General features: G+C 46.5%; 2 protein-coding genes and 1 pseudogene across 3 annotated transcripts; 2 read left to right on the top strand and 1 right to left on the bottom strand.

Annotated features, from left to right (window-relative positions):
* Positions 1–4,917: 4,917 nt before the first annotated feature.
* LOC123445022 (aarF domain-containing protein kinase 1-like) lies at positions 4,918–14,749 on the bottom strand. 2 transcript variants are annotated; one of them, XM_045121936.1, is made up of 12 exons: positions 14,490–14,749; positions 14,272–14,400; positions 13,899–14,093; positions 13,670–13,717; positions 13,448–13,576; positions 12,707–12,831; positions 11,724–11,834; positions 11,341–11,449; positions 11,129–11,247; positions 5,698–5,851; positions 5,380–5,524; positions 4,918–5,252 (listed from the first exon to the last, which is right to left on the bottom strand). In XM_045121936.1, the coding sequence occupies exons 1-12, from the start codon at positions 14,613–14,615 to the stop codon at positions 5,203–5,205; spliced, it is 1,440 nt and encodes a 479-aa protein (XP_044977871.1). In that variant the 5' UTR covers positions 14,616–14,749; the 3' UTR covers positions 4,918–5,202. The 2 variants fall into 2 exon arrangements, with proteins under 2 accessions (XP_044977871.1, XP_044977872.1); XM_045121937.1 differs by lacking the exons at positions 4,918–5,252; positions 5,380–5,524 and adding an exon at positions 9,860–9,944 and having other exon boundaries at positions 5,768–5,851.
* LOC123445023 lies at positions 6,970–8,238 on the top strand (annotated as a pseudogene).
* A 38-nt stretch (positions 14,750–14,787) lies between the features above and the next one.
* On the top strand, positions 14,788–16,866 carry LOC123445024. Its single transcript, XM_045121938.1, has 4 exons — positions 14,788–14,925; positions 15,941–16,048; positions 16,286–16,350; positions 16,506–16,866. Exons 1-4 carry the CDS (start codon positions 14,824–14,826, stop codon positions 16,651–16,653), a joined length of 423 nt encoding a protein of 140 aa, XP_044977873.1. The 5' UTR covers positions 14,788–14,823; the 3' UTR covers positions 16,654–16,866.
* The last annotated feature ends 8,971 nt before the right edge of the window (positions 16,867–25,837 follow it).

Raw genomic sequence — 25,837 nt, 5'->3', positions numbered from 1 at the left:
TAGTGCCGTGCAACTTTCGCCGGTGCACAAAACCCACCATTAGCCTCCCTCAAAACAGCCACCATACCTACCTACTATGGCTTTTCCAAAGTCATTCCGAGATATATTGCCATGCAACTACCACCATGACATGTGCCACCACGTCTACATTGCCATTGCATGATCGTAAGATAGCTAGCATGATGTTTCCATTAATGTCTATGACATGCTAGATCATTGTCACGGTACACTACCGAACGCATTTCAGATAGAGTCATCATTGCTCTAAGCTTTGAGTTGAAAGTGTGATGATCATCATTGATGGAGCATTATCCCATGTGAAGAAATAAAAGAGGCCAAAGATGCCCACCAAAAAAAAGAGGCCAAAGAGCCCACCAAAAAATATATATATCTAAAAAATGAGAGAAAAAGAGAGAAGGGACAATGCTACCACTTTTCCACACTTGTGCATATTAAGCACCATGATCTTCATGATTGAGAGTCTCTCGTTTTGTCACCACCATATAGCTAGTGGGAAATTTTAATTATATAACTTGGCTTGTATATTCCAATGATAGGCTTCCTCAAAATTGCCTTAGGTCTTCGTGAGCAAGCAAGTTGGATGCACACCCACTAGTTTTCTTTAAGAGCTTTCACATACTCTTAGCTCTAGTGCATCATTTGTATGGAAATCCCTACTCATTCACATTGATATCTATTGATGAGCATCTCCACAGCTTATTGATATGCCTAGTTAATGTGACCATCTTCTCCTTGTTTTTCTTGCAACCTCCACCACATTCCACACCACTTATAGTGCTAAAACCATGGCTCACACTCATGTATTGCGTGAGAGTTGAAAAGGTTTGAGAAAGTAAAGGTGTGAAACAATTACTTGGCCAATACCGGGGTTGTGCATGATTTAAATTCGTTGTGCAATGATGATAGAGCATAGCCACACTATATGCTTTTGTAGGGATAACTTTCTTTTGGCCTTGTTATTTTGAAAGTTCATGATTACCTTGCTAGTTTGCTTGAATTATTATTGTTTCCACATCAATAGCAAACTATTGTTTTGAATCTAACAGATCTGAACATTCATGTCATGTGAAAGGATTACAAAGGACAATTATGCTAGGTAGCATGCAACATCAAAAATTCATTCTGTATCACTTCCCTACTCAAGGACGAGCAGGAGTTAAGCTTGGGGATGCTTGATACGTCTCCAACGTATCTATAATTTTTTATGGTTCCATGCTATTATCTTGTCAACTTTGGATGTTTTATATGCATGAATATGTTATTTTATATCTTTTTTGGGACTAACCTATTAACTCAGTGCCAAGTGCCAGTTTCTGTTTTTTCCGTGTTTTTGGCCCATTTTCAGACGGAGTCCAAATGGAATGAAACTTTTTTTGGACCAAAAGAGACCCCCGAAGCTTTGGGAGAAGGCCAGATGGGCCACGAGGGAGGCACAAGCCCTCACGCCCCCCCCCCCCCCCCCCGTGGTGGCGCGCAGGCTTGTGACCTCCTCGTGGGCCCAACTGACGTAATTCCACCGCCATAAATTCCTATAAATTTAGAAACCTCCAAAAAGAAACCTAGATCGGGAGTTCCGCCGCCGCAAGCCTCTGTAGCCACCAAAAACAAATATGGTGCCCGTTCTGGCACCCTGTCGGAGGGGGAATCCATCTCCGGTGGCCATCTTCATCATCCCGGCGATCTCCATGACGAGGAGGGAGTAGTTCTCCCTCGGGGCTGAGGGTATGTACCAGTAGCTATGTGTTTGATCTCTCTCTCTCTCTCTCGTGTTCTTGAGATGTCTTGATCTCGATGTACCATGGGCTTTGCTACTATAGTTGGATCTTATGATGTTCTTCCCCCTCTCCTTCTTGTAATGAATTGAGTTTCCCCTTTGGAGTTATCTTATCGGATTGAGTCTTTGAGAACACTTGATGTATGTCTTGCACGTGTCTATCTGCTGTGATCAACTTGCGGGTTTGTGACAATTGGGAACCTATGCATATGGGTTGGCACACGTGGATTCATGTGAGTACTTGATGTATGTTTTGGTGATCAACTTGCGGGTTCGTGACATTGGGAACCTATGCACAGGGGTTGGCACACGTTTTGACTCTCTAGTAGAAACTTTCTGGCACTCTTTGAAGTTCTATGTGTTGGTTGAATAGATGATTCTGAGATTGTGTGATGCATATCGTATAATCATACCCACGGATACTTGAGGTGACAATGGAGTATCTAGGTGACATTAGGGTCTTGGTTGATATGTATCTTAAGGTGTTATTCTAGTACGAACTCTATGATGGATCGAATGGAAAGAATAGCTTCGTGTTATTTTACTACGGACTCTTGAATAGATCGATCAGAAAGAATAACTTTGTGGTGGTTTCGTACCCGCCAATAATCTCTTTGTTTGTTTCCCGCTATTAGTGACTTTGGAGTGACTCTTTGTTACATGTTGAGGGCTAGTTATATGATCCAATTATGTTATCATTGTTGAGAGAACTTCACTAGTGAAAGTATGAACCCTAGGCCTTGTTTCCATGCATTGCAATACCGTTCGTGCTCACTTTTACCATTTGTTACCTTGCTGTTTTTGTAATTTCAGATTACAAAAACCTATATCTACCATCCATATTGCACTTGTTTCACCTTCTCTTTGCCGAACTAGTGCACCTATACAACTTACCATTGTATTGGGTGTGTTGGGGACACAAGAGACTCTTTGTTATTTGGTTGCAGGGTTGCTTTAGAGAGACCATCTTCATCCTACGCCTCCCGCGGATTGATAAACCTTAGGTCACCCACTTGAGGGAAAATTGCTACTGTCCTACAAACCTCTGCACTTGGAGGCCCAACAACGTCTACAAGGAGAAGGTTGCGTAGTAGACATCAGTGGGTGGGCCATAAGAGTCCCCATATTCTGAGCCATACTGGGAGTGGTTCAGGCTGTTTGAGATATGCAACGATTGGGTCAAGCCGAGCATCTCGCTTAACGCCGAGGACTCGTCCTGATACATCATCGGATGTTTTTCGGAGTTAACCTCCGTGGACACTGTGAGGGGGCATGTTCGGTCAAAACCTTTTGCAGCGATCCTGTCGCCCCGGTTAAGTCCGTTCTAAGGGCCGACTCTTCAAAAGAGAGGGATCCGAGGACTTGGTCGAACGCGGGGCCCGTAGTTAAGGCTTCGGTGCTTCGGATATCCCCGACCGAGCTCGGGATCCTTGTGGGGACCAGATTGGTCTGTGGATGGGTCGGTGGTTCGAAACTCCTAACCTCGCTCCCTGATCGGGGACGGAACTTCCGATCTGGCCAAGACGGTCGGTTGAATCTCCGCACAGTGTTATGCTACCGAACGTGAGGGCTTGTGCGGGAACAAAGATGTCCCCGTTGCTGATTCTGTCGCTGACGATTAATCGAGCCATCGAAACTTTCGACGATCCCACAGTGGAACTCTCAATGAAAGCACCAACGTCGGTGCAAAAACCGGCACATCTCGGGTAGGGGTCCCGAACAGTGGACCTTGGATCGATGGGTTGCAGGAAGAGAGGGGAGACAACAGTTTACCCAGGTTCACTCCCTCCTATGGAGGTAATACCATGCGTCCTCCTTGATTGTATTGATGAAGATGATTAGAGAGTTGATCTACCTCGAGATCGTATATGCTAAACCCTAGATGATTCAGTCTTCCTCTATATGGATAGGGGTCCCTGGTTTATATAGACACCAGGATCCCTAGAGTTTACAATATACCGACTACAATCGGGAATAGATTAGCCGACCTAGTCCTCCTAAACTTAGGGTGCACGCCAATCTTCGGGATATTACTTCTGGAGTAGAGGTCGTCATCAAGCCCAGTCTTCTCCAGTGCGGCCCAACGGGCTCATCCAATATTGATTAACCGGCCACCCGAGGACCCCAGAATCCCGAACTCCCTCACCTGACTGCACCTAGCCGCAGGCCTGCCGCCGCCATTCTCCGCCAACACCGGATCCGCAGCAGCGCCTAAACTTGACCCCTCCGCGCCCTGGTCGTCCTCCGCAGCGTCGTCCCCACTCGAATCACCGCCGCAGTCCATAGCCATGAGTAGCCGCCGCCACCGTCGGCAGGACTGAACTGAGGTTTGCCACTGCCGTCGCGAGGATTGGGAGGAAGGGATGAGGAGGCGGGTCGGGAGAAAGGGGATGCGGGGTCGGGAGAGAGAGCGATAGCCGGTTGGGCCGTTTCTATTTCCCTTTTTCTTGATGTTACAGACAGGGGCAATTTCGTCCGATTGCAAAAAACTGACATCACTCATGGCATGTTTTAACGGTATATGTTCACAGAACTGACGGAAGTGCTAGAAAGGGCTAAATTTTGTTAGATAAGGAAGAAAAATGAATCGAGTGTAGAATAAGGAAACAACATTTAAAAGTGTCATATAAGGAAGTTTCTCCTAGGAAAAAGGGAAGGCACGCTAGCGCTAGGCTGATATCCATCCACGAGTCAGCGCCTGAGGAGCAGCGTCGGTCATGGGAGCCAGATATCGAAGATGGGAGGGTCATGGGAGCCAGATATCGAAGATGGGATGCACCACGGCGATGGCTCCCTTTCCTCTCCCACATGGAGCACTTGCCGCACGACGCTAAGAGAGGGGGAGGCATTCTTGCTCGAGGCCGCCATCCGTCCGCTAATATGTCTAGCTTCAGTTCCATCAGCATTTTCCTCTTTTCTTCTTCTAATGTACTCCCTCCGTCCCATAATATAAGATATTATTACAACCAATGTACTCATATATTGATTGCAATAACATCTTATACTATCATGGAACAGAGGGAGTATCTTTCGGTATTCAGAGTTAAATCATGCGTAGTAGTAGATGGTAACAGAATCTATTCACTTTCTAATAAAATCCCAAACCTTCTGAGCCAAACAAGAAAGTCCAAATCAAATTGTATATATATTTCTCTTATTTCTTTCCTTCTTTAAAGCTACATGTTTCTCGTCATATGACATATAGTTTGTGATCAAAGACAAATAAATAACCAATATCAGATACTCCCGCACTACAACCTCGTGAAAAGGAGACAAAATTTTCCGACACCACAATGTAGAAGACCTATAAATGTTTCAGAATCAAGGGTCTTAGCCTTTTGGCTACTGCCAGTTTGTTACAAAATGATTTACATATCGGCTCTTTGGCTGCCGTCATCTCTACTTCTCTAAAACAACCTTCTAAGGAAACTTCTTCTTGGCCTTCTTGATTTTACATCTGAACAAGAAAACAAATGGTTCAAGTTAGTCAACCTGAAAGACACTACAAATAGAGCTGTAACAAGCAGCACAATGGAAACCATGATGCTTGCTGATTAGATGTACCAATATGTGGAACGTACTACCTTTTATTCTCCCAGCCTTTAACAAAGCTTCCTCGGCAATTGGTTTCCACTGCTGAGCACAAGAGAAACGGAGGCCCATCCCTACAGTCAGCCCGCGCAACAGTTGTATCGTTCGAAGCACTGAAAATAACTCCTCTGGGAAGCTCTTCAAGTAGCAAAGCAAATGGAAAGAAACCATTTTAGAAGGAAGTTAAACTGCACCGGTGCGCAAATCATTTGTATGCTTGTAAGAGTTTTCAAGTAAATGGAGGAAGAACAACATATGCCAATTGTCTTTCATGTTTGTGCTACGGAAGTGCAGATAATACAGTCGCATACCTCCACTCCAACTTTATTCAGTGAAGAATCATCAGCAAAGGGTGAGAGCACGGTTACACCAGGTGGTAATCTTGTATCAAACATTCTAAGAGATAACTGAAACAGTTCTTCTAGCTCATTGTCTGCTATACTCCATGTTTTGAAACCAAATTCACTGAAACATTTGATAAATCCATAAGAAAAACAAGTAATATACCAACAGTTACTCACCAACAAATCATGACTCCATTAAAAATAGTTATTATACTGGCCCATTGGCCCAAGATTGTAAAAAAAATGAATTTTATGTTTTAACTGAATACTGTGAGGCCCTGGTAGTAAAACAGTTTATTAAAATACAAATAGATATTTACAAAAGAGACACTTTACAACAGAGAGAGGGAACGGGTGTATACCAGGGAAAGATGTTTAATCAAGGGATTCTGAGTGAAATATGAAGAGGACAGGAATGAACACCCTCTTTCCTTTTAAATAACAGGGCAATGAGATATTTTTTAAGAAGTGTCAGGAGCCTAAGCTAGGAATGATCCTGTTGACAATTTCGGAGTTCCTTTGTTTACAAATGTTCCGTATCCATGCTGCAACGATGAAAGCCTCCATGGAGAAAGGCTTGTTGAAGGCAATTTTGTCCATGCTGATCATGTGATTGCAATCCAAGGTGACGTCTAGCTGAATGCCGATAGCTTGTCAGCAGGAGGTGCTGAAGGAGCACCTTCGAAATAGATGATCCCTAGTTTTTAGGCTGCCAGCAGTACAAAGGACACAGTTGGAATATTCACCTACTTGATAGTTTCAGTGAACGAGCATATCCCTGTCACTGAGAAGAAGCCACGAAAAATCTTCAGTTTGGAAGTGCATTTGGATTTCCAAACACAAGATAAGCTGGTGCCTGGCTGTGCTGGAAAGCAAGATTGTAGAATTTCTTGGAATAGGAGAAGGTTTTCACCCAGGAGTAACTTCAGGTATCAGATGCATGAACTTATGTAGTTCATATAAAGCTTGAATGAAGAGAGTAAGGTAGAAAAAGGTCTGGGGGCTCATTGAGAGAGATGGAGGGAGGGGTGAATTAGATAGATAGGAAAGTGGAAAAGGTCTAGCCACTCAGACAGAGAGATAAAGAGAGATGGAGGGGGGAACCTAAGAAGGTTGTGTTGTCAGTACCGTCAGTCACTTGTGGGTTCAGTGGTTGCAACTATGTCTAACTCGGGACGTGTCACGGTGTGTGGATAGGCCCCCGCGTCGCTCCCAGGGGCGACTCGGGCGGCAAAACCCTAGCCGCCACCCAAGCCCCCTCCTTCCCCTCCCTCCCCTCGCCGCCGCCGGAGGATGCTGGTGGGCGAAGCCCTCGTCGGTGGACGGCGGCGGCGGGGCCCCTGTTCGCGTGCTCGCGCTGGAGCGGTGGGAGCGTGTGGTGGCGCGCCGGAAAGCTGTCCGCGTGCAGGGGAGGTCGAGATGGCACGGTGGGTGTGCGCGGAGGCGCTGCTACGGTGGCTGCCGGCCGCTGCAGCGAGCGGCAGAGCTGGGGGCGCCCAGATCTGGGCCGCGTGGGCCCGCCTTGGCCCGTGTCAACCACTCTGTCCCCACCCACCCTTCTCCCTCCTCCTACCCCTCCCAGCCGCCGCCGGTGGCTGCCGCTGGGTTGTGCACGCGCGCGGCGACCCTGACGGTTGCTGCGATGCTGTGCCACGGCGAATCCCGGCGGCGGAGGCTGCGGGCCGGCGCGGTGCAGGTGATCGTTGTCGCCTGCTCGACGCGCTCCCGGCGGTGGCTGGCCTGCTGGCGCTGCGCTGGCCGGTGCCCAAACCTGCGACTACCGACGTTCCTAGGCTTCCCTCTCTATGTACTTCTGTCTTCTCCAACGTTCTTCGTCATGTCCGGTCTGCATCTACATCTGAGGTCCTTGCTCATGGGTCGGGGCGAAATCCCCGCGCAGCGACGGCCTGCGCTGTCAACGGCGACGCCCGAGGGTGCCGTCACCTCCTTGGAGGCGTTGGCATGACCCTTGACCGGACCTCCTCCTCGAGCACCAGGAGAAATCCTAGGTCCGGCCTCCTGGACCGGGCAGCGGCGGCGTCTCAACGTCGTTACCCTCTTGAGGGCGCTGCTTTGGCTGCAAGCGGAGTACTTGATGCGGCAGATGGTGGCTGGTGATGCACCGTTGGCGTAGACGGCTGAACAGGGAGCAGGTTGTTTGCCAGTGCCGGCCCTCCCCCACCGATTGCTACACCAGTTCCTATCAGGCCCTGCCTTTCACCCGCCTATCCTAGGCACATGGGTGTGAGGTACGTTGGCCTGGGCAGTCCTGGAGCTGCAATTGTCCCTGGAGGTGTCTTGCAATGGCGGCTGAGCGAGGCCTAATGTCGTTGTGTGTCTGTAGCTGAGGGCACCTCCTTACCTAGTTGTAGTCGCTTGGTGAGGACGGTCGTGTGTGTGTGTGTGTGTGTGTGTGTGTGTGCCCCTCCTTTCTGGAGGTTGTACCCCCGATGTCTTCTTCCTGTTCAATGCAATGAAACGCAAATTCTTTTGCGTTTTCTCGAAAAACTTGTGGGTTCAGTTGTGGGTTCAGTTAACGGACGACCAAGATCCTGTGAGAGTGAATGAAGGGAGATCCGGTACAGACTGTTACTACAGCACTTATTCACTGTTTACTTCTACATTCCGATTAAAAGCACCTAGCTACAGGGAACCATTGTAACAAACTCTATATATGCTGTTTCGGCTTGCAAAGAAAGTAAGAGAAGAGATACAACTTTAGAGTAAATTAGTTAGTGTATCTCGTCTCCTTCTCTAACATTGCAAATCTTGCAACAACCCAGGTAGAATACCTAGGCCATGTTATTTCAGGCAAATGAGTTGCAACAAACCCCAAGGCAATTCAGGCAATGGTACAATGGCCTATCCCAAAACAGTGTCAATACTCAGGGGTTTCCTTAGAATTACTGGTTATTACAGGAGGTTTGTGAAGGATTACGCAAAAAATTGCAGACCCCTACATGACTTGCTTAGAAAAGATTCTTTCCAGTGGTCTGCAACTCATACTGAAGTGTTCGATTTGCTCAAGACCAAAAACTCACTACTTGCCCAATATTGGCTCTTCCTGATTTCTCCAAATCCTTTGTTCTGGAGGATGCCTGTGGCACAGGTATAGGAGCCATTCTCATGCAGTCAGGGAAAACACTTGCCTATTACACCAAATGCCTTGGGCCTCAAGCTTCTGTCAAGTCCATTTATGAGGAGGCTATGACAATTTTGGATGCATTGAAGAAATGGAGACACTATCATTAGGAACAGGCTGATTATAATGCAGAGTTTGAAGTATATGACAACTCAGAGGATTACTGAAGGTAACACAAGCTTCTAGTAAAACTGTTGGAATTTGATTAATCTATAGAGTATAAGAAGGGCAAGGAAAATATTGTGGCCGATGCCCTAGCTAGAAGGGATACTGTTTTTCATGCCATAACATCTTGTGTACCAGACTGGATTGAGGAACTTAAGCTCAGTTACTGCAATGATCCTGATAGCTCTAAGTTGCTAAAAAAGTAGCTGGTGATTTAGTGATCCTCACCATACACTGTTCAGGATGGTACAATTAAACATGGAACAAAGATTTATGTGGGAGCTGGTACTAATATGAGACTGGTACTCCTGGAGACTTTTCATCAATCTAGGCCACCTATCAGAGGATCAAAAGAATATTCTGCTGGCCACATCTAAAGAAAATGAGTGAAAACTTTGTTAACCAATGTCCTGTGTGTCAGCTGATTAAAGTGGAACACAAACATCTTGCAGGCTTACTTCAACCCCTCCCAATTCCTGCAGTTCCATGGTCCTGAATCAGCATGGACTTCATTGAGGCTCTTCCTAAATCTGCTGGCAAGTAAGTTATCCTAGTAGTCGTAGATCGTCTCAAAAAATATGCTCACTTCATAGCACATTCTCACCCATACTCTGTTGAAAGTGTAGTGCAAGTGCTCATTGACAACATCTTCAGACTACATGGGTTTCCAAAGGAAATCGTCTCAGATAGGGATCGGATATTCACAAGCAATATATATACCAGCAACTGTTCACAGCAATCAAGATTAAGCTCAAATTCACTGCTCACCACCCACAAACCGACAGACAAACAGAAAGAGTCAATCAGTGTGTGGAACATTACCTCAGGAGCATGGCCTTCCAAGAACCTAAGCAATGGTACAAATGGCTGGCATTTGCAGAATGGTGGTACAACACTTCTTTTCACTCTGCAATCAAACAGTCACCATTCAAAGTGTTGTACAACTACCCACCCCCTATGATTGGCGAGTTTGTTCTGTCAGATACATTCAGTCCAGCAGTTCAGTTAACAGTTACTGAAAAGCAACAGTTACTGCAGAAGCTGAAAGAAAATCTCCAAGTTGCTGAAGAACGCATGAAAATGCAAGCTGACAAGTTAAGGACAGAAAGATAACCGAAGGAAGGAGCAATGGTATATGTCAGAATCCAACCTTATCACCAGAATGCATTTAGGTTAAGGGGATCATTGAAACTGCGACCTAAGTATTATGAACCTTTTAAAGTGCTACAGAGAATTGATCAGGTATCCTATAAACTGCAGCTACCAGATACAGCAGCAATTCATCCTGTGTTCCACATCAGCCATCTCAAAGAACATGTTGGCAAACATGCTGTTCCACTCCGTCATATTCCATTAGTTACTGAAGATGGCAAGATCAAGATGACACCATTTTCTTGGCTGGACAGCAGAACTATTATCAGTCGCAAGAAAATTCCATTGGAACAATGGTTAATCCACTGGGAAATCATGGGCCCCGACAACAGTACTTCGGAAGATGTCGGTTTCATCGAGATGACTTCTCCATCGTTCAAGCCTTGAGGACAAGGTTGATTCCAAGCGGGCGGCACTGTCAGTGCTGTCAGTCAATACACTTAATCCTGATGAGCCCAGTGTCCAAAATATTCGACACTTGTGGGTTCAGTTAACAGACGGCCAAGATCTTGTGAGAATGAATGAAGAGAAATCCGATACAGACTGTTACTACAGCACTTATTCACTGTTTACTTCTATGATTTGTGATAATTGACACATAAACCTGCAGATTGGCCAAAAGTCTCAAGAAACCCTTTGAGGTACAGAAGCTGGCGAGGACAGGCCTGCATGACCAAGGGCATGTCGTGTGTGTACAAGATAATGGGAAATCCACCTCAGCAATGAGAAGAAGTACTTGAGCAGACCTGACAGGCCTTGTTGATGATGGCTTGCAGGAGATCCACAGCCAGCATATGGAGAGCGGACAGAGGGTCCCTTAAGGAATATCAGGCTAGCACTCGTTTTTTTTACTACGACTATTGATTTAAATTTACTGTTCTCGTATAGATCTAATTATCATATGAAAAATGACCTAACATAAAAAGAGATTGAGTTTACCTGAGACTTTCTTTAGTCCTCAAAAGGTCATCATCGGCCATGGCAATAACAAGATTTGCATAAGCCAGTCGTAAATCCTCTGGCATTTCTTTCACTTGTCCATAGTCAAGCAAAGCTACCTAATAGAGGGTTAACATAAAAGAATATTCATCTGAAAATATGTCTTTGCCATAAGGAAATATTTTGACATTTTTGTAATAAGCATCACTTGCCTCTGTGTTGTTGCAGATAAGGATGTTTCCTGGGTGTGGATCTGCATGGAAAAAGCCATCCTTCAAGATCATTTGGCCATAAGCAAGTGTAAGGTCCGTTAGAATCTTCCTGCATTAAAGGAGAATGTATCTTTTGAGATGGGCAGAGCACTCGAAGGAATTGAAGAAAGGACATGTTTGACATAAAAAAATTAATACAAATATAAAAGGGAAGGCTATAGCTAAGGATTTTTATTCGGTCTAGTTGTAGCCAGATCAAAATGGTGTTGAATTTCCATATGTTCATTCTAGTAGTACTGACGCATTAAGAGGAGAGAGCGAGAGAGTATGCCTCATAAAATAAGGAAATGAGAACCATACTCTTTTGAGATGAAGGGGCTTACTGCTTTGCCATTGCTGCAAGCTTACCAGCAGGATCAATTCCTCTTTTAGACATTTCATTGCTGAGATTCATTATTGGGGTTCCTTGTATGAATTCCATGACCAAGACCTCCCTATCAAAGAAAAATAATGGCTCACTTAAGTCATAAGACAAATTGACCACATGTACTTATTTTGCAAAGAAACAGAAGAGGGAGTTGTGACTCAACAAAATGAAATCACTATTGCCAGAGATCTGTCCAACATCAAAGGGCAAAATATTCAGAAAAAAAGCAATATGTGGCCCATGGCCTTGCGCAGTACTGTCGGAGGGTGTTGTGTACCGCCCTGCGTGTCGAAGCAGGTCTTGTGCGGTTGTAAGAACTCTATTACTCATTGACTAAAACACAATCCTATTTCAAAATAACAATAAAAAATGAAGTGCCTAACTTGCTAATGAGCTTTTCATTTATCTAAAAGGAAATAAGTTCATACACAATGACACATTTCCTACATTTGCAGTACAAGAAGAATAACAACACATGGTATAAAATCAGCAATACACTTTTGATGTGATGAAATGGCAAAAATAAATAAATTCATGATGGATAGTGATTCGCTCATGAACTCCAAAAATCCTAACCAGACAAGACATTATAATTCAGCTGGAGGAAGGCAGATAGAGGGACAGCTAGATTAATAAAAATAATAGATTAAACGACAGACAGGGTAAATCAATTACACATGACATATTTAATGCCTGTCTGACGAGTGACCAGTAGAGACTAATGCAAGTACTCATTATATGTAAGGAAGCATCACACAGAGGATATCGTTTTTGGAACAGAGGCAAAGTCTGCAAGTACCAGATGGCCCATTATAACTTCTCTAATGAATCCTTCCGAAGGATGCAAGCTTTTTATTTACTTGTAACTATGGTGCAGAAGTATGATTCAGTAAAAACTGAAAAACAGGTTTGGCTGATTAAGAAGATATGACAATGTACCTGCTAATCATTCCAGGAATCACACGAGGCACCATAACCGGAGGTTTCTTATTGCTGACACGTAAGAATTCTCGTATTCTTTCCATTGCTCTCGCTTCTCGCACAAAGTCAAACTCATAGCATATCTATGGAAACAATGAAGCCCAAAAGATCAATAATTCGCAGAAAACGGTTAAATTATTAGTTTTGATCTCAGAAAAGGTGCACATTCTTGTGAAAACAAATTGTACTTTCTCGTATCTCTTGGCGCATAAGAACCAAACTGGCACTCACATAGCATACTCGTATAGGAGACACATTATGCAACTTCATGCATCGCAGTATACAGATATCTTGTCTGCTACAATCGGATACTAATTGTAAAAAAAAAATCACCAATAATGTCCCAGCAAATGGTTATCTTATCTTGTTTCTAATGGTCCAGATGTTAAATACTAAGATTGCACCTATTTATACTTCAGTAAGTAAATAGCCTTAATGGCCCAGTTTAGTCCACTTGTGATGCGTGGATATGATCCATCATTTTATAGCAAAATCTCCATTGACTTTAAATGACACCCCATTTTTATCACAGAGTAAATGATTAAATTTGAATATACAGGCCAGTCTGCCTTGATTTACGAAAAAGAGAATAATAAAAACTGCAAGATGCCCAATATTTCTAGACGGTTTAGAGCAGGTGAGAAAAGTATACCAGGAGAAGAAAAAAACAACAAAAGTAGTAGTGAACTAAATAAAAACCTGCTTTTCCATCTCTTTTGTGGCGGAGAACAGATCAAAATTGATGTCATATTTCTGTAAGAACAAGGCAAATGCTTGCATGTTCCGGATATCAACCAGCATCAATTGTTCAGCTCCTGGATGTTGAACCTGGATAGAACCAGATCCACTAGGGCACATCAGAGCATATCAGATAAGGAAACGACTGTTTATGGAACACACATCTGCAATCCTAAGTCGTACCTTGACAGCAACATCTGTCTTTGATGATTTAAGCCTTGCACGATGCACCTAACCAAATACGAAGCCTATTGAGTGAGAGGCTATCCCAATTATTCTTACAATAAAATGTAGTGGCACAAAGAAACGAATGGCACATGCATATGCCCAAGACTGAAAAGAAAAATCATGCAGAGGCCTGATGTTGTGATTCACCGGGCCTTACAGTCAAGAGAAGTACCTAAACACGAACCTGTGCAATAGAAGCAGACCCAACAGGCTCAACTTCAAAGAAATCGAATATCTCATCAAAGCTCTTGCAGAACTGTTTCTCCACAACACCTCTGACAACCTCGATCGGCGTGGACGGAGCCCTGTCGCACAATGTAACGAGCCTCTTCACCCAGGCCGTCGGCGCCAAATCGGGCTTGCCCAGAATCTGAGCAGCCTGATCGAAATAATAACAAGAGAAAGAATGTGAGTGTAGCTAGGCTGTGGCATCTGCTGGAGTCCGCGAAGCTTCTCAAAATCATCCTCCGATTCCTCGATGTCTAATACAAGAAGTATATATGCAAGCCGCCCGATCAGAGGGGGGGGGACACGGAAAGCGGCGGGCAGGGAGGGACCTTGAGGAAGAGGCCGCCGAGCTCGGAGCAGAGCGAGTACATCTTCTGGGCGCCGATCTCGTGCTGCTGCTCCCACATGGCCTCCCGCTCCTCCTCATCCTTGACGAACCCCGTGCGGAGCTGGCACACCTGGAGACCGACCAAACCAGCCAACCAAACGCCGTGAGCTCACACGCATACCACCGAACACCTGGCGCGCGCGTCCGTGCCGTACGCACCTTGTAGCTGCCGTAGATGTCGACGGCGCGGACCCAGAACTGCGCGGAGCGGCTCCACGGGCGGAGGCGGTCGGAGAGGCGGTCCCGCAGCTCCTGCGCCTGCGCCAGCGGCAGCGGCAGCGGCATTGCGGTCGCCGGGGAGAAGGGAGGGGTGGAATGGATAGTCGAGATGCTCCCCTGCCTCGTGGCTCCAAGTGGGCTGGGCGGCGAAGGCGGAAAGTGGGAAAGGCGTGGGCCTTTGTAGGCCACAGAAAACGCTTCCACACCTGGCCGGGGACGCACGGCCACGGACGTCTGCTTCTGCTTCTGTGTGAGCTAGTCAGTCCTCTCCTCCATGGCGGCGGCGAGGGCGGGCGCGGCGGCCCGGCGGCTGTGCCACGCGGCGGCGGCGCAGCCCCCGCGGCTCAAGAAGCTCGCGCTGCACCCGCCGAAATCCGTGAGTCGCTTGCCCCCCTTCTCCCCTCTCCCTGCAGCGACGTTTTCCTCCTCCTCAGATCCCCTCCGATTTACCAGAATCCTGCTCCTCTGTGCTACTGCTGGTTGGTGGAACCCGTTCTGGTTGGTGTCGTCTAGCCGTCTTAGCCGTCCAGTGCTTCCAGTTTCAGCTGAAATGCCAGGGTTAACGCCTTCACGGCAGCTCAGGGGAAAAGACATTCCGTGTGATGGTAATGTGTCACTTGCGAGCGCTGAAATTGACCTGAAATCCTGCCGTGCGGTCCATAGCTGCCCCTCTCCCAATCAGTGGTGGGGGAAAGCGACATTTGCCTCGCATTCTCCTTGCTGAGAGCTCTGGAATCTGGCATTGGTTGGTTATCCATTCCTGACCAGTTGTACCGTATTTTCAGTACCATATGCGTTTCAGTGAGCTTATCCAGAATTCGGAAATAGATTCTGTTATCTCCATTGCCTGGCAACTGCAAACATCTAGTCCCTCTGTCCCAAAATAAGTGACGCAAATTTAGTACAATTTGTACTAAAGCAGCGACACTTATTTTGGGACCGAGGGAGCATGTGGTAAATAGTTACTCCCTCTGTAACTTAATATAAGACGCTTTTTGACATTGTCATGGACTCTAAAAATGTCTCATGAAAAGTTACACATGTAGTACCTACTATCTGCTACTTGACTGCTTGGCAGATCAATTTAACGGAGCGTTCTGTGATATCATTATCTGACGATGAATTGGAATGTGACCTAGCACTAGAGGATCTTGATATTCAATCTTAGTTCTGTCTGCAACCCTAAAGCATCAGGCATCTGCCATGACTGAAAGAAATTTACACACGGCAATTTGTTACAGAGAAAGACTCGCATTGTCTGAATGTGATAACCATTAGCACATAAAGTTGGTTGCAAAAATTGCTAGGAAATTGTTTCTCTCTGATAGTAACTTACTGCAAAAGTCCTATCTCATATCAGTGAGTTGAACCATGTTTCTGGTTGTTCTCAGGTAGAGGTTCAATTTGCAGATGGCAGTAAATTCCATCTGTCAGCTGAGTTTCTCAGAGTCTACAGCCCAGCAGCTGACAGCAAGATCAGATCAATAGCTGGCGAGAAGGTAAATTTTTACTGTATTTTCTATATTCCTTTTCACCACTTGAAGTGGGGAAACCATTTTTTTTTAAGTTGGTGAGGGCCTGATGCTTCTATGGCAAGTTTAGAGCTGTTTGCTATCCCTGGAATGTTGGCCTGTCCTACAAAAACTTGAACAATACCCCTTTATAATATTACTAGCATATTTTGGTGGTGTGTACTTAGTTGTTTGCTAAGTATTTAACCCTTGAAATTATGCCAGGTTATATTTGGGCGCCGACATGTTGGAATAATGTCAGCTGAATCAATAGGAAACTATGGAGTCCGGTGAGGGTCATGTTCTTTGTAGAATAGATTTCATGGAGATTTATCTACTTCAGACAATAGTATGACTCATGCAGAAAATAGTTAGTTGTACCATCTCTATCTCTGAGAAACTTTTGTCTGCAAGTCTCATCTATAGCGACTCTTTTGGACCACAGGATACTGTTTGATGATTTGCACAAGACTGGGATCTTCACTTGGGATTACTTGCATCATCTGGGTTCTAACAAATTCAGTCTGTCGCGGAATTATATCAAAACTTTGAGGAAACACGGTCTTAGTAGGGATCCTCAGAGAAGGAAATGATGATAAGTATTTCCGTGTGTTAAACATGTAGATACGACGGAACTCAAATAGGCTTTGCCTACCATGTCCTGGAATTCAGAAAAACTGTTGCCCGATGGAGCTTCTGAATGCTTACACTGAATCTCTTAATTTAGCCTGGAACTGTGTTGACGTTGAGAATATGGTAAAAAAAAATACACTAAGTTTATATATATGTGATGAGATTGTATGTCTTTCTTGAGTTGTGCTGCTAGAATTTGTTTTCTTGACCACTATGAATTCTACCACTGTGGCCCTGTTTGGATACTCTACCCTGAACTAACTCTAATCAAAGAGGTGTTTGGGGCAGGGTTAGATTGACAATAAATGCTCTTTCTCAATCATTTGACTACTTTGGACCCTCTTTAAAGGTGTTTTTAGTGGTCCCGAGGAGAACTAATCCAAATAAGCACTTCTTGAATGGGTTAGTTTTTTTGGATGGGTTAGATGCATCTAACCCAAACTAACCCTTCTGTTTGGATATTTTTGGGTAACCCAAACTAACCCTTTTGTTTGGATATTTTTGGGTTATTTGAGTCCAAACTAACCCAAACTAACTCTAACCCATGAATCCAAACAGGGCCTATGAATTCTACATGAAATCGTTTGTACTCTATAAGGTGCTCCTGGTGAGCACTGATCCTAATTGATCCACCAGCTCAGCGATGGTGCCAGTGCTCCTAGTGATGACAAAAGCATGCTCATATTCGACAAAAATTGCAGTTGGTTTACTCCAGTATCTCACCTCACAGAGACCAGTAGTAAGGTACACACTCAAAAATGTTAAATACATCTCACTTGCTTCGAAAAAGGACTCCGGAAACACTAGTATAATCATACAGTGATGCAGATTAGTGACCAGGGCTAGAAGTTGGCCCCATTTATATGTCCCGAGCATGCAACTTACTTCGATATCACACCTAGCTCATACACATTTGGACGACCAGTCATGCAAGAGGCAGCGTTGGGGCGATGGATACCAATTCATACGACACATGCTGCATTCGTGAACTTTCAGTACATAATGTCAGCTGAATCAATAGGAAACTATGGAGTTTCAAGGTCATGTTCTTTTTATAATAGATTTCATGACAGATTTATCTATTTCGGACAATAGTATGTCTCATGCGGAAAATATTTAGTTGTGCCACCTTTTTGTTTTCTCTGAGAATTATCCAATTTTTTTCTCTGCAAGTCTCATCTATAGCGACTCTTTTGGATCACATGATACTCTTCGATGATTTGCACAACTTGTACCATCTAGGTTCTAGCAAATTCAGTCCGTCGCAAAATTATATCAAAACTTTGAGGAAACACAGGCTCAGTCGGGATCCTCAGAGAAGGACATGATGATATGTATTGTGCGTGTTAAACATTTAGATATGATGGAACTCAAATAGGCTTTGCCTTCCATGTCATGTAATTCAGAAGAACTGCTGCCTTGGTGGGGGCTGGATGGAGCTTACTACAATGAGAATATGGTAAAATTCGTTACATTGAGTTATGAATATGTTCTGAATGGTTTTGCATGTCTTCTTGAGTTGTGAGGTTAGATTTTGTTTGCTTTTTTCATTATGAGTTCTCCAAGACAAAGTCTTTTGTACTCTATTCCCTCATAGCGGTAGAGTAAGGCAACATGCCAACATGCGAATAAGAAACAAAGGAAAGAGCCTGATGACAATTCCTACATGTACCTTTGCATTGTTAATTAGATATAATTGTAGCAGGTTAACATGCTAAAGTTTATTTTGATCTATAAATTTAGCACTTTAACTTTCGGTATGTTCCATCATACAACCCAAAAATAAGAAACAAAGAAATAAGCAAGGCAACATGCCAACATGCGAATAAGAAACAAAGAAAAGAGCCTGATGACAATTCCTACATGTACCTTGCATTGTTAATTAAATAATTGTAGCAGGTTAACATGCTAAAGTTTATTTTGATCTATAAATTTAGCACTTTAACTTTCGGTATGTTCCATCATACAACCCCTCGTCACTCGATGCAGAGGCCGGGGCGATGCCTCCTTTTCGAAAAAAATCATACAACCCCTCGTCACTCCAACCCATATAAAATTGACCCCTCCTTAGAGAATGGAGCATAATTCTGATTTCACTCATTATTACAAATTCCATGACTTAACAATAAATCAGGAAAAAATGTTGATCAAGAGAATTATACAGACTGAGGTCGGAAAGTTAGCTGAAGTAAGTAGCTAACAAGAGACACAAGAAAATATTGCATACAATGATACAAATGAAAATTCCATACATACCACAGAAGAAGAAAAATCAAATTATTGGTGAAGTCTCACAACACTCAATAGGAGTACCAAGCATTCGCTCCTCTCGAGATATGGTTTCCTCATTTCATCATACCAACATATACAAGCAATAATGCGGCGTTCTAACTGAGCACACTCTGACCAAAAGGAGCAGCGAGACCGTCACTAAGCTGGTCCGCTGGATGGGTCATTGGCGTAGCCGAAGATGACCACACCGTCCTTACCTCTATGTTGTTTCATACATGTGAATCCTAGAAAGGTGATAAGGTGGAACGAGTGATGAGCAGCTTCTTCAAGTAGATTTATTAACTTGGTTATGTTGGGCGGGGGCTCAACAAAATTTACGCTTGGTTTACTCCAATATCTCAGTTCTCAAAGACCAAGGTACGCATCCAAAAAGGTTAAAATGCATCTCACTTGCTTAAAAAGAAGGCTCGACAAACACTTATCACAGATGGCTGTTCAAGGCAGAAAACCAACCCCATTTATATGCCGTGAGCATGCAGCTTATTTGGATGTCACACCCTCGCTCATGCATATTTGGACGACCGGTCATGCAGGATGCAACATGGGGACGATGGGCGCCAATTCTTACGAACACATACTACAGCCATGAACTCTCAATACATGGCTGGAACGCGTACTTATAGTATGATTATAGCAAAGGCTGGTAGGATTCCCTTTTGTTTATTATCTGAAGGACCGCCTGGTGACAACGTGAAGTCTCACCTGTTATTTCTCCTTCTGAAACCGCGGCATTTCGAAAATCTATAATCCTTTGTAGACTGTACTGATTGCTGTCTTAGCCGTTCAGCGCGTCCAGTTTCAGTTGAAAATGGTTCACGCCTTCACGGCAGCACAGGTAAAAAGACATCCCGTGTGATGGTAATCTGACGAGAAGGGTCACTTGTGGACACTGAAATTGACGTGAAACCTTGTGGTGTAATCCATGCCGAACTCCCAATCAGTGGTAGGGGCAAGAGGTATTGTGTGTCTGCTGCTGCTTCGCAGGCGGGGCTCTGACGGCGAGCACGCAGCAGGCCTAGCTGCACTACAGCTACAGCGCGGACAGGTCGGAAGCCGCCTGCGCTGCGCCCGGAACCAGAGGTACCCTTTGCATATTCCTTACGTGTGCATGCACTTGTCTTAGAGCATCTCCAACAGCCGCGCAAAAAGGCGCGCGCGCTAAATATCAGTTTTACCGCGCACGGTGCAGAAAGGCGCGCTCCAGCGGCGGCGGAAAAACCGCGCGCGGGAACCGCTTGCGCGCGCGCGAAATGGCGGCCTCTCGCGCGCCATTTTTGCGGCGCCGCCTCTCGCGCGCCATTTTTGCGGCGCCGCCTCCCGCGCGCCTATAAAAGGCAGCGCGCGCTCCCTCGCGCCACCGCTCCACGCGCGCTCTCTCTCTCTCTCTGCCTCTCGCGCCGCCGCCGCCCCAGCGCTCCGCCGCCGCCCCAGCGCTCCGCCGCCACTCCAGCGCACCGCCGCCCGACGCGCCACCATGCCGTCGCGCCGCCGTTCTGCGTCGGGCTACCGCGACGTCCGCCAGCGCCCCCACGGCGCCTTCTACGCCGAGATACGCTCCGGCGATCTACGGCTTAGCCTCGGAACATACGACATGGCGCACGAGGCCGCCCGCGCGTTCGACGCGGCGGCGTGGCGCCTAGGTAGGCCGCGCCGCCAAATGAATTTCCAGGACGTCCAGACGCTCCAGCAGGCGTTAGACCTCGCCCCGCCGCCTCGTCTGAACTCCGCACAAGATCGTGCGGAGCACAATGCGCTGCAGCGCCGCCTCCTCGTCGCCCAGGAGGACGAGCGGGTCATGGCGGAGTGGCGTCGGCGCCACCCGGAGGACGTCGCCTACGAGCAGCAATATTGGGCAAGTCGCCGCGAGGAGGACACGCGCCGGCGCCGCGAGGAGCGTTTGGATAGGCGTCGTCGGAAGGCGTTGGCGTGTGCGCAGGCCGACCTCGTCAATGCAGGCGGGAGGTCCTTCTTCACTGAAGAAGATGAGCGTTGGTTGGACTGCTGGCTGTCGACCTCTGACGACACCAACGACGACGACGATGGTGCAGATGACTGGAGCGACTGGGATTAGTTTTTTTTTATATGTTTTCGAACTATATAGCGCCAAATAACTATCTATGTTTTCCAACTACCTATCTAGTTATAATATAAACTTTGTATCCTTTTTATTTGAATGCAATCTATGTATTAAAAAAATATTGTGCGCGCTGCATTTTTGGGCACTGCTGGAGCGGCGCGCGCGCTGCATTATAGCGCGGCTGTTGAAGCCAGCGCCTGTCCCCGCGCTAAATCAGCCGAAGCGCGCGCGGCAAATGCATTTTTTGGGCGCGGCGCGTAGCGCGGCTGTTGGAGATGCTCTTAGGCAAAGTATAGGGGCGGATCTATATATAGCGCGCGTAGATGGTGAAGGTCGTCCCTTCAGGTTTTTTTTTCATTTCACGAATACGCAATGCTTGCATATCATTCCATTCCATTGATGAAAGAAACAGAAAGAGTACATACAGGTACAAAACATGACATGGATGCGGACAGACGCGAACATGATGTCCGGAGCAGAGAGACAAGGAATGCTCGACCCGTAAAGAGGATACAACACAACTAAACCAACCAAACCCAAACCAAAAGCGATGATGCCAAACCAACAGGAACTCCAACATCTATTGAGCCAAAACCGGGGACACCGCGAGCGACAAGATAGTGCCTTCAGGAAGGAATACGACATCGAGACACCGTCACTATCCGGTCCGGAGAACCCGGACCTAGGGTTTCCCCTGAGCTCGAAGAGGGGCTTAGCTGAAGACCTTGACAGCGCATCCAAGATGGAAACGACACCCACGGACGCCGCCACTGCCAGCACCGGCAAGCCGAGCAGGGATCTCTCCCTGGCCTGAAGCTGAGCGATCCCATAGCCACCGGATCCGGAACCGTAGATGGGGAGGCCAACGCTGGTCGGAACCACCAAGATAGGAAGGGGTTGGCGGGGCTGCACCTGCCGACGGAGGGTTCCACCGAACCCATGAGCGTAGGATCAGGCAAAAGGTGGAGGCTTTGAGGCGTACATGGTAGGGCGGGCAGCAAGGCGAACAACGCGGTGGTTCTGAGGCGACGATGTCAAGCAACGCCGACAAGCGAGGACTGGAGGCACGCAGATCCAAGTTGTTGTGGCCATAGCCGTCAGGACATCGACGAACGGAGTGAGCTGGAAGGAACGCAGCTACCCGTCCACCGAGACCGGAGATGCCCGGAAGGGGACGCCGACAGCGAAAGACACCGGAGGGGCGCGAGCGCAACGTCGTCGGGGCCGGAACAACGTCGGCAAGGACCACCACGAGTAGCCCGGTACCAGCCACAGATGCTTCGCCGCATCGCCAAGAGTCGTCCCCATGGCTCAGGGGGACAGGTGGTGTGTGGTGCCCGTGACGACGACCGGGACTGCCGGATTCATCGTCGGCCGACAGGCTCGAGCAGCAGCTGGAGGTGAGAGAGCACCCGAGATGCGTGTGACAGCCCGATGCCGACATTCCAGAAGATTCCCCCTTCATTCTGTTTTCGTCGTGTGTCTATTTCCTTTTGTCGCGTCATCATAGCATCATTCGCATCATCTGCATTGTATCGGCATCTCCGTTGCCGCCAGTTTTCAAACTTGCATCCGTTGTTAGTTGCCGGTTCACGTCGTTGTCCGTTCTGAGCCCGACCGCACACGCACGCGCCTGCGGCATCGTCAAATCCCTGTTTTTAAAAAGTGTGTTGAAAACTTTCTCTAATCGAGGTGAGACTTGGCATGCGGTCGTGATTAGTTATAGCTAGGCCGCCTGTCGAATTTCGTCGCGATCGGAGTTCGTCTGGTACCCGAACGGTCGACCGTAGCAGCACCGTATTCGGTCTACCGTCGGACGGTTGTCGGTGTTTTAAAAATTGTTGATGCGTCGCCCGTTTTCCCTCTCATCCCTGCTGAGCCCCTCTACACAGTGCTCCGACCATACGCGTAGCCTAGTCCGGAGACCTCCCGAAACCCGAACCGGGTGCTCGTGACCGTTGGGTCCAGATCAACCCGGTTTTACTGTAAATCATCTTCGGTTTGTCCATTGGACTCCCTACCCTAATTATTTGGACCACGCGATCTAAATCGAAAGGTCCAAATGCCTCTATACCTAACCCACTAGCTTTATAGACTACCCTAGCTCAAATAGACAGAGACCCTAGAAATTCTCCCCTGTCCTATCAGCGCCGCCGCCGCAAACCACCTGGTCTTCTTCCTCGTTTTTTTTCCTCCACCCCAATCAGGCGCCAGATCCATTCCTAGCCACCTAGTTTTCCCTGCTAGGCAGCCAGCACGAGAGAGACCCTGCAGGCGCCAGCCTTCCCTCGATCGCGAGCCGTCCCCGCCGCCAGCTTCGCTCGATCCTCGAGCCGCGAGTGTCGCGTCCCCAGATTCCCCCGCCTGCGTTGTTTACCTCGCTGCCAGATTCATGCCGCCTCCTTCGATCGAGGCATCGATCCCGCAGCCGGTCGGCTCGTTCCGCTCGATCTGGATCGAGCCAGGTCCGATCGGGACGGGGCGTTGACCGAGGCATCAGGCCTCCCCGCGAACCTGTGCAGAGCGCCAGCCGCCGCGGCGTCTCGCTCGCTCCCCTCCCCCCCCCCCGCGTGGGCTCCCACGGTGTCGAGTCTCCCCCGTGTTGACCGACGCCAGCCGTCGCGGCCCAGAGGCCAGCTCGCTCGCCCCCCGCTCGGCTGGGCCAAGGCCGGCCCAGATCCACTGCGTTGCCTCCCCTCCGGCCCAAGCCAGCTCCAGGCAGCCCAAGGTGAGCACCACCCCCCCCCCCCCCTGCCCTCTATCCGGCGCACATGGCGCGTTATACCAAATAGCGCCGCTGCCTGTTAGGCCCGTTAGGCAATTCGGCCCGATAGGTTTTTTTTAGAATTTTCGGAATTAGATAAATTTCAGAAAAATTAGCGTATATTCTTTCGACCGTAACTTTTATTCCGTAAGTCGGATCGAGGTGATCTATATATGGATTTCGTGTAGTTTTGCGCGTAGAATCCGTTTATAAAACTTGCTTATTTGTTTGACGTTGTTTGACGTGTCGAATGCCTAGGTTTACATGTTGTCTAGATAGGATAGACGCCGTATTTATTTTTCGCGCAAGACCATATAGCCCGAATGCCGTATTAGAAATGTTCACATTTTAGGAACCCCATTGCCATGTATTTTAGAGCGGTCATTTGTATTTTTGCGTGTAGGGATTGCCGCTAGTTTATTTTCCCGTGTACGGGTAATTTTCTCGCATTTACGTGTGACATTATTTTGTGGCGCAACCCCACATATTTTATATGTTTTCGGGGTAGAAAAATCCATGGGATTTTTCTATGCTATTAGTTTTAGCTTTTGAGTAAGTTAGTTCACGCGATATTTTGCCATGTTGTCCTCTTGTCTTTTTCGTAGGATTTATTATGTGCTTCGTTTGACGGAGTTGTCAACTAGGGAGTTGTTCTTGGATGTTTACTCTAGCCCCTGGTATTTTTGGTTGCAATAGAAATGCATGTTTAGGTGTGGTTTGCTTGCTCTCAAGTTGCTAGAAATAGTGCTGATTTGGAGGTGCTGAAATATTTCTAAGTCTGGAATCTGTTATATTTTGTTGCTGTCTTGTCTTGCTTGTATCTTGTGATCTGTAGCTCTTTTGAGGTTGGTGCAATGGAGTAAGTTGTATTCCTTGTGTTTCTCTAGTAAGCTGTGAATTTTCATGTCATTTAGAGACCTTTAGCTTATGGTTTTTCTGCTGCCAATAAGCCTTCAGACTGAAAACTGCACTTTCATGAAGTGTTATTTTTACTAAGTGTGAAATAGTGTGTGGGATGCCATTTTGTGTCTTCTTTCCCTAGTGATCCATGATGCCATGCTAGTTGTTGTTAGTTGTTCGTAGTATTGCTTCTTGCCCTCTTTCGTGTCATGCCTTGCTTGAGTGTATCGGAGTTGTGTAGCTCGTAGTTGAGGGGTGTAGGAAATGCTATGTGGCTGATTTTGGCAGTTTGTAGTGATTTCTTGTTTTGCTCGTAGATGTTGAACCGTAGCTCCGATTTGATCGTGTCCTACATGAAACTTGCTTAGAATCTCGTGTAGTTTCATTTTCTCTTGCTGGTTGTATGTTCTGAAGTGCTCGTGACCGTAGTTGCACACATATTGCATTCATGCCATCATATCTTGCGGTGCTTATATCTTTTAATACGTAGCTCCGTTGGAGATGTTCTTTATGTGTAGTTTGCTTGAAATGACTCATAGAATCACGTGAACATATTTGTTTTTCTGTTTAACAACTAATTAAATGTGTTAAGTCAGATCTGGACAGAATTGTAAATTAACATGTGAGGTCGTCTCGGAGATGCTATATGTCATTTCCGACCTCATTTAAAATGCCTAGAAAGGTAGTTTAATTACACTTCACCTCTTTCCATGTTTAACCACATTTAATATTGCCGAGTACCTAATCGGGATAGAACTAAATAATTAAATGTGGAGTTTCGTCAATATGCAACTCGTTGCATATTGAACTTCACTTAATATGTAGTTTTTGTTTGTCGTGAATTGTCATGCGTGTCTTGCATGTATTCAGCTGCTCATGCATCATATGTGTTGTGCATCGTGTGGTGAATTCTGTAAGTTGATTTGTGTTTCTGGTTTGCTTCGTCTCGATAGAGTTCCGCAGCGTGCCGGATTGTGAGGACCCGTTCGACTACATCGGTTCATCTGCTTCATGGAGGCATTCTTCTTCCAAGCGGGATCTCAGGCAAGATGACCATTTCCCCCAGATACCATTACTATCATTGCCATGCTAGTTTTATCGCTTCTATCGA

Source organism: Hordeum vulgare, chromosome 3H, assembly GCF_904849725.1.
Source record: "Hordeum vulgare subsp. vulgare chromosome 3H, MorexV3_pseudomolecules_assembly, whole genome shotgun sequence".
Lineage (NCBI taxonomy): Eukaryota > Viridiplantae > Streptophyta > Magnoliopsida > Poales > Poaceae > Hordeum > Hordeum vulgare.
This window is presented reverse-complemented; position numbering and strand designations above follow the sequence as displayed.